Here is a 9,469-nt window from a genome sequence, read left to right as displayed (position 1 = left end):
ACCTATAATTTAACGGAATGTTAGTCAAACTGTTAACTTAAATGAGACCTAAATGTCATGTTAGAAAAAATAAAAAAAAAAACAACCTAGCCTTAAGTGATATAACATCCACCCAAGGAAAAGAATAATTGTGAGGTACTATAGGTTTGGAGCTTAATCTTGATGACTTATCAAAAAAGAGCCATGTGTTTCAGCAAAAAAAAATAGAGCCATATGCCATGAAAAAAATAATCTATATCTCTCAGGCAAGTAGATGCTTTTAAAATTTTATATTGCAGAGAACTAGTCTTAAGAGTTTTGTCACTTGAGCCAGTCTATCCATGGTCTAAGCTAGGCTATGGAATCACAACTAATGCATCTTCCAAAAAAAAAGAGTTCTCATGCACATACTTATTTTGATCCTTTTGATAACGGGTGCCAAAGATATCATAGTTTCATATATAGACATAGGTCGTCCACAGCAATAATGTTAAGGAATCATGTCTACAATATTGGACAAGTAGAACTTAGAATTAGAAAATAATTCACTGGCATCCTCAATCTCTATAACGTGATGGACGTGCAATTGAGAATAAAATCTGGTCGAAAATGATGCTCATTGTTGGATGTTGGTCGGAAAGGACGCTCATCGTCAGATGCCGATTGAGAAGGAAGCTTGTCGCCGGTCGCTCGTTGGAAAGGGACGCTCGTGGTTGAATGGTGAAGCGAGAAAGAAATCATAACTGCTCAATCTTGAAGAAAAGAAGACTCTTGAAGATGAAAGACTTTAAAAAGATCTGAAAGTCAGAAAGTGAAAGAAGAGCCTTATTTTCTAATTTTGCTTTTTTACGATAGATAAACAGTTTCACTAATATTGTCAATTTAATTGGGTGCAAGTGTAGCTTTTACAAAATATTGAGTATAATTGTAATAAATATAAACCTCATAATGATTATTATAAAGTTATTTTGGCCATTTTTTAAAAAAATGACATGATGTTTGGATCTTATTAAAAGTTAAATTATAGATTAAAATATTAAATAAAAATAAATTTTAGAAGATAAAATATAAATTTTTCGTACTATTGGATATAAGTATAATTTATCTTTAATCTTAAGAAGATTTTTTATAACTTACTCTAATATTTATTTATGGCATTATCACCATGTTCTCTCGTAGTTGTAATGCATCACCAAAATTCTCTAATATTAACTCTAACCCCATGATGTTAACTTCATGCTACCGTGTGCTTACCAGAATATCAAAAGATTTGCACATTTTATGTCATTTAAAAATTTTGCAAGCAATTACAGAATCTCTATATAATTACCTAAGAACACAAGTTGCGGCTGGATGCTTGGTTACAAGTTTGAAATGGAAAGTCCTCGTTTCGTTCGGCTTGGAAAGCCTCACTTCGTAGACGGTAGACCTCTCGAAGACTCGGCTTTCAAAATGACAGTCGAGCTGAGATAGCTTTACCTCACCCTATTAAGTTAAGTATACAGTTGGAGTTATATTTTTTCTTAGGACAGGTTTTTTCTCCCTAACACCTTTATTCCTTCCAAGAGCCTGGTTCGAGAAGTTTCGTTTCGGTCAGCCTTGTTTCACCATGCCAGACCATGAGTTCTCACGTTTTAGCAGGGTTATATATGCAAAGTTCCCTTTCTTCAGCAGCAAATTAGAACAAGATCGACGCAGCAAGCAATTCAAAGTTGCATAGGCTTTCATGCCTCAAAAAACATCGCAGAGAAGACAGGCATCATAACGCTAGATACTTATTTTCACCATGCCAGACCATGAGTTCTCACATTTTAGCAGGGTTATACATGCAAAAAATCCCTTTCTTTAATAGCAAAACTAGAACAAGATCCATGCAGCCAGCAATTCAAAGTAGCGTAGGCTCTCATGCCTCAAAAAAAAAAAAGCAGAGAATACTGGCATCATAACACTAAATATTTGGTAGGCATCATCTTTGCTGAATGCCACTAGGCCAGGTCTGGTTTTTGACGGGCTCCAGAACAGCTGAGACCTCTCCCAAAAGGTCTTCATCCAGCCCCTCATGCAATAATTCTAGAGCAGCAGCTACATTCTCCTCGACCTGCATATCATGCATATGCTTTCAGTTGATATGTTATTTTTGTAACCTGCATTATGTGATCAAAATGATGCTCATCTCCATATTTGGCATGTACCACTAGAACATAAATGCTGCGTGCAATGTGATACTACTCGCATCTGGAATTGAAGTGTGTTTTCTGGGGTGATCATAAGGAAATTAGCTAAACCTAATAAGCAAATCTAATAGATTAATTTAGAATTAGGTTTACAATGGAAAAACAGTTCCTCAATGCAAGGACAATAAGCTCATCTGATCACTCAGGCAATAATCTGGAACTTCAGTTATTTAGTCTCGATGTGGATAATCAATTTATCTTTGAAGAAATGTGGTGAATGCCAAGCCTATGAAAATATAGGTTTGCCACTCCCTGCAGCCACCATGAAGCCATCAAACTAAACCTTTTTGAGAAATATGTGATATGCTGCCACATTTATGTCATTTAGTGTATAGATGTTACTGGATTTTAGTGATTCTCAAGATCACCTTCAAGTTTCCTAAACTCTTAAACTGCATGGTGGTCAAGAACTAATAGCTGCTACAGAACAGTTACCTATAGTAGCCTTTATAGAATGATTACTTTTGCCAAAAAAATCTGTAAAAAAATATTGCAACTGCCGCGAAAGTTTTTGGGCAAACTGTCAAATAGCTAAGCCCAATTACGCTGAACCTCAATGGAAGTTCAGGCAAACAAGATGTCCTGAATCAAAATTTTGTGCAGCAACACCGCCCCCCTCCCCACACGCACACATCCTTATCTGGTTATGTGTTGCTTCTTTTCCTCCACAATTATGGCAACATGTCACTAGCTAGACAAAGGTGGATTGGATGGTTTAGCAAGGAAATGTAAATTGACAGTAGATTACTGAGAAATTGGGATAAATTTCTACCGGTCCATCCAGACCCAAACCTTGACCATACAAGAGAGTGGAACCTAAAACAAGGGCCAGACTAAAATCTACAGCATAAATATTTAGTATCCAGAATATCTGATTCTACATGGTTGTATTGTTGCCAAAATACCAAGCACATTTTGCATAATAATAAAATTATTTTATATAAAAAAAAAAGCAGCCACTTTGGGGTGGCATATAGATGACCAAGTAGGTTCAAGAATTCGTTGAAAATATAGAACTCAAAAAGCATCTCACTGACTAGCACAGCTAATTTGCATTTTGAGAAGAAGTGCCAACTGCGAAAATAGCCAGAATTCTCTTGGTTGCTTGTACAGTATAACATTAAAAAAGTGGCTCAGCACAACTTAAAATAATGGAACAGCCAGAAACTGCAATAGCAAGGTACTAACTGGGAATTAGCCACCAAAAGAAAAATATTAAAACAATGATAATTACAATTGCTACTAAGAAACTACAAGAAAACCCTATTGAGGTGAACACAACAATGAGAAATCGATCTTTTAAATGGAAAGATAAAAAAAGAAAGCAGTTAGCTAGTAAAAAATTTAATGGGAGCAAAATCAGTGCTGTTGAGTATTATGAATGAGAAGGCTTGGTAACTTAAATATGAGCGCTTAAGATGTTACTACAAGATTTCATAAAAAGAACCTAGGATTGAAAAAACATCCAATCATATAACAGTTTTTGATGAATAAGGGGATTTTAGCAGATTTCGAGATGTTCAAGGTCGGCACTAAAGGAAAAGTCAGGATGAAGAAGATTAGGTTCAAGATGAATACATGTATCATTATCTTACTGGAGCTTGTTCTTCCTGATCCTTCTATATGATTACAAAGAGGAAGACAATATACTTTGAGGTGTGTTCGCATTAAAGAGAACTTTGACAGATATTTATCTGCATGCAATTTGTTTTAAGGCACCAAGCGCATGACATGATAGTTACAGTTCTTAAACGAGTGAATATATACAGTTTGTATTTGCTAGTAAAATGGTGGAAGTTAATGTGTAAAATGATTAAATACCTGTCTGGGAGAGTTCATGCCAACAAGCACAGCTGAGATCTCTTTATTTGTCAAGCTGTACTGTAGAGCTACCTTTGAAATGTTTTTTCCCTTTTCCTTACAATGAGCTGCTGCAGCTCCACATGCAGACTGAAAATGTAGCAAATATAATTATGTGCCTAGCAGCATATATGAATGAGCAAAAGCACGCACTAAATGCTTGACATCGGTATGATATGTGAGTTTGAATTTTTATATTTTTCAGGTGAACAAACCAAGTTATCAAAATTAATTTAATATATGATATTATAAAAGACAAGAATATCGACAGTACATTCTAAGAAGATGTGAGTCTTCCGAGTCATTGGTCCCACAATTTCTCATTATTTCACGCTTCAAGCAAACATTTGCTTTTAGAATGATAAGTCTCAAGATCTGGGCGGTCCAATGATAAGACACCCAAATTTTGAAGGGGTGTATTGGATTCTAAATTTCTAATCCTTTTGGAGGCAGAGCACCTACTAAACAAATTTCTAAAAAGACCGAGAAACAAAAGGGGGAAAACCAAAGAGTATTTTTATTAGGACTCCAAGGCTGTAATAATTATCTATAGTAAGGCATGCATAATGTTTATTTGTTATTTCTAAAAAATAATACAGAATAAAATGGATAGAATAATAAACAATCATATGTATCTGATTTCTAAATTGATGCACACCTCATCTTGGCAGGCGCCAAGCATCTTCTAGAGACACAAGAAGACCTATAATAGGTACTCTAGTGGATGGTTCAACACTAAGAATCAAAGACTGCAAGAATTAAACTCCTGACTGCAACTGAATAATTTTCACAATAAGCATACGGCTTTTCTTCTTCAGAAATCGATTCAGGCATACATTGTCAAAACAGGGACACCTATTTCTTGATTGCTTCATTATGACAGGTTTATTTGTTATCTGAATCTTTCTTATCAAATAGCAGAATAGCACAACCTAGAAAAATTGAGTTGTTAGATTACAAGATCTTGTAAAAGTTTTTGGTTTAGAATAGAGTCATGTAAAAGGTAAGTTCTAACCAAGTTGAAGACCATTTACATAAATAACAGCATGCAACCATCACTACAGTGTAAAAGTGTTTCAAGGTAATATGAAGGCTTACAGACAGAAAACTTTGGTCAGAAACTGTAAATAATTCTCCACTGCCCCATTGAACAATCAATACTTCTGTCTATCTCACCCTTTTTACATCCAGAAATAAAGTCTTGACAGAAACGAATATCTTACCACAAAGATTTGTGTTTTTATCAAGTCCTGGCATGCCCAATCTTGATTCTGCCAAGTTTGGTTGAGGTTTTGTCTGGTGGATTCCCTCTCAATACATCATCACTTATTTTAGAATTTAACCTGCTGATACTTCATAGCTTTATCCTTACTTGGGACAATCCAGATTTACCACCTTAACACTTTATTATCAGATCCATTGTCCATACTTCCACAAGATCATTACTTTCACGCTTATCAACTGATCTCATGAAATGATGAAACTACAAAAACATACTTGTTGTATTCATTATCTTCCATCAAACCATATGATATATCTTAAGGAATATTATGTGCTAATGACCCATTAAAACTCTATATGGATGCTTCACAATTCAATTATAAGGTATATCAAGAAGAAGATGGAGAAGAAAAAGAATTTACCTTGAGCTCTGGAGATGCAGGATGCCACTCTGGTGGACCATTCTCTGTGAGAAGGCCCATTGCGAGTGGCGAAGCACTAATCACCCCAACTCCCTTGCCCTTCAAATAGGGGAGCAAATCTACAAGGGTTGAATCATTGATGCTGTAATGGCAATACGAAAGAATCACATCTACTGAACCAGGTGGTACCCTATCGAGCACATACGTGAAAATCCCCAGAGGGAGGGCCGTTATTCCAATAAATCGAATCTTCCCTGTCTCTTTTAACTTTTGAAGCGCAGGAATAGTCTCATTCACAATCTGTAGGAAGAAAAGAAAAGAAAAAAACATTCATGATTTCACCATAAAGCATGTAAAGACTTCATAAAGCAAACAACTTCATGTTCTTCTAAGAATGTTCACAGGTTCCACGATAAGTTACTGAAGTAATGTTGAGCCCTTTTACTAAAAAGTGGACAGAAATCGCCAAACGGGACCTGATCGAGGGAGCCGAACTCGATATCGTGACAATGGAGGATGTCGACGTAGTCCATCTTCAATCTCGCGAGGCTCTCATCAATGCTCCTCGTCACCCTCTCGGCGCTGAAATCAAATCCATCGATGTACCGGCCGCACTTGGTGGAGACGACGATCTCGTCCCGGCGCACCCCGAGCTCCTTCAGGCAGTTCCCCAGCACCGTCTCCGAGACCGTCCCCCCGTAATACCTAAGAAAGAGATCGAAGATGAGGAAAAGGCGCGACCTTTGATGGAAAAATCAGGGAAAGGCGGGAGCTTTGCAGGGTTTTAGAGGAGAAGTAGAGGAAGGAGGGACGGACGGGGAGGTGTCGAAGAAGTTGATGCCGAGGCGGAGGGCGTCGCCGACGGCGGCGAGGGCGTCGCCAGTAGAGACGTGGCCGAAGACGTTGCCGAGAGGGGAGGCGCCGAAGCCGATGCAGCTGACCTTGAGGCCGGTGTTACCGAGCTCTCTCCGTTCCAATGTCGTTGCCATGGCCGATGGATTCCTTAGGGTTTGGGTCTGGGAGGAGGTGAAGAGAAGAGAATGAGGAGCTCAAGATGGGCCTCTATTATCGTCCCGCGTCCGGGCCGTGGAGCAGGGGGTGGGGCCCGGAGAGGATACAGAGCGGTGGGGTCGCGCGAGGCGAGGCGCGGCGAGGAGCGGAGAGAAGAGGTAACGTCGCCGCCACACCGTGGATTCCCTTCCGCCGGGTGGGGCCCAAACAAGAGATCGCCGTCAATAAATTTTATTTTTTTTCAGAAAACGGAGATATCTAGGCTACTGTTAGGAGTGTTGGATCCGGAAAAATCCGATTATAATCCAATTCGAATGGAATTGGGCTAAATTTCGATTAATATTTTTAATCCAATTCAAATATGAATTGAATTTGAATTCTACTTATCTTCGATCCAATTCAACCTACTTGCAACCCTATATAGTTCAAATATTATAAATGATCAATACTGTAGATTTTTGTTCATACTGCACAAAATCCTATCAAAGAGAATAGACAGAAAACTAGTTCATGTGAGATTAGCTATTGGATGGTATTATTACGTAGGCTACAAAATGAATCTTTAAGTTTTTCTTTCTTAATAGAATCTGTTAAGGTTTATATCCTTAAATTTATTTTATTATGGTTGCTAATTCTCATAATCTTGGTTCTCAAACTTCTGCACTCTAAGACTACTAGAATTGCCTCATCCGGTATGGGCTCTTTGTAACTCTAAGAAGGAGGGAAAAAAAAATGCAAATAATTACACTAGATTAGCTCTAATCAATCTATTTCATGACATTATTTACCTTGTCGAGAAATGAGTAACTATGATCAATGCCACACATGCCCCACACTAAAAAATATGTTATAGTTGTATTGTGATTGGTACCGAGAAAGATTGGATAATCCTTGTATGAAGTTATAATATTAGTATAAAGAGTAATAAAAAAGGGACTTTCAACTTGGACAAGCAATCATTTATAAGCCAATGTAAATATTTACATAAACACTTTACTATGGTTGTCATAATATTCTTTTAATTGATCCGAATGGTCAATATACAAAGAATCATTGGCAAGAAAGAATATTGAAATTATAGTTTTGATGCTATATTGACAGTTAACAATACTGTGCCATATCATAACGAGTATGATGCATGCTAATAAAAAAATGTGCATGAATATATACGACCGACAACATGCATCATATGCTAATAATATTGTGCCAGCTTTATATTGAGTCAGGATTAGCATGGTCAGAAACTTCAACTATTTGGTAGAAAAATATGTATTCCTTCCAAAAGGGTATTTCATAATTTATTATATATATTTTTAAATATCTCACAATAATACAATGTAAATATACAAATTAGAGATATATAGCAAAAAACTATGAACATTTAGGGTGCTCCACTCTCACCCTAAATGCTAAACTCTTACTCAAATGCTGATGGCTATATAGCTATATTTAGAGAGAGAAAGCATTTCTAGATACTCTACAAAACTTTTCTTACATTAATGTGTGGATGTAATCTCATGGAAGGACATTAAACGCCAAATAGAACTACATAATTTCCATGAGGGTGAAAAATCAAAATTCCACGATGGAATTTCAAGTTCTTGCCATGCAAGAACATAGTTAGCACTAAAAAAGCTCACTTCCTTTGCACTTAGCTTATCTACTGGTTTTCTACGTATACACCAGAAAATTAATGGGTGCATGAGTGGGTGCATAAACGGGTGTCAGTGTGTCGTGGTGAGCATATGTGGGATAAATTATGGGGATAATTGGTTACGGTAAATAATGATTGTGAGTGTGAATTAGACTATGTATGCGTGTGAGGAATGAATTGATGCATGCATGAGCGCATAGACGGGTTTGAGGTTTTGGGGATTAATTAGGGTAGCTAGGAATTGAATCATTTAAGGTTAGAGTTTCATAAAGATGAAATGGTGGTCTAGTTTGATAACTAAGTAGGCCAGTTGGATGCATGGGGAATTAGGTCAAGGAATAAGGATGAAAGGTTAGGGTTTGGAGATGTATAGAGTTGGCATTGGTTGGGGGTTAGCCTTAAGAAAGACAATAGAAAATCCATCAAGTGATTTAAAATAATCAAATCAACAAAAATAAAGTAACTATGAAATATAATGATAAATGATAAATTTATTATAAAATTTAAATCGGCAAGCTTGCTGGATTATATAGGAGGCAGTTCTAATAAATAGCTAGATGAGCCACGAATAGATAACTCCTAGCTTGATCTGAAAGTAACAAATACAAAATCAAAGTCCCTCAGCTAGGTTGCCAAATAGATAGCTTCTAGCTGAAGTACTCAACCCAATGCATCTCAACTCTAAAATAGGAGGCAGTACTAACACAAGACTCCTTTGGTTCGTAAAGAAAGATGAAAAAAATCAATAAAAAATAAAAATATTTTTTATTTTGTTGGAGTTTTTAAAAAATAAAGATGACAAAATAGCATTTATGTAGAAATCAAATTTTTATGTTTAATAAGAAAAAAATATTACGATAAAAATGAAAAACCTACTTTTCCATCCGTTAGAATTTGGAGTCTTTTGCTTTTCAAAAGTATTTTTAAGCTATTAAAATTTATGAATAATTTTTTTTATTAAGGTATAATAGGTATACCATACAATTTTTCTAGAAAACTAAATGCTCAACTATATATTTTTTCAAATGTCATATTTTTAAAAAATATCTTTTCAAAAAAAAATATAGTGAGGAAAAATTCTTTCACGA

At 36.3% G+C, this 9,469-nt stretch overlaps 1 protein-coding gene across 1 annotated transcript; it reads right to left on the bottom strand.

Annotated features, from left to right (window-relative positions):
- Window positions 1-1,738: 1,738 nt before the first annotated feature.
- LOC103707620 (L-galactose dehydrogenase) lies at window positions 1,739-6,844 on the bottom strand. Its single transcript, XM_008792169.4, has 5 exons — window positions 6,533-6,844; window positions 6,193-6,421; window positions 5,717-6,016; window positions 4,035-4,163; window positions 1,739-2,077 (listed from the first exon to the last, which is right to left on the bottom strand). Exons 1-5 carry the CDS (start codon window positions 6,703-6,705, stop codon window positions 1,946-1,948), a joined length of 963 nt encoding a protein of 320 aa, XP_008790391.1. The 5' UTR covers window positions 6,706-6,844; the 3' UTR covers window positions 1,739-1,945.
- Between the last annotated feature and the right edge of the window lie 2,625 nt (window positions 6,845-9,469).

The sequence above is a fragment of the Phoenix dactylifera genome, chromosome 6 (assembly GCF_009389715.1).
Source record: "Phoenix dactylifera cultivar Barhee BC4 chromosome 6, palm_55x_up_171113_PBpolish2nd_filt_p, whole genome shotgun sequence".
Lineage (NCBI taxonomy): Eukaryota > Viridiplantae > Streptophyta > Magnoliopsida > Arecales > Arecaceae > Phoenix > Phoenix dactylifera.
Note: the sequence above shows the minus strand (reverse complement) of the source record. Positions and strands in the feature narration are given on the sequence as shown.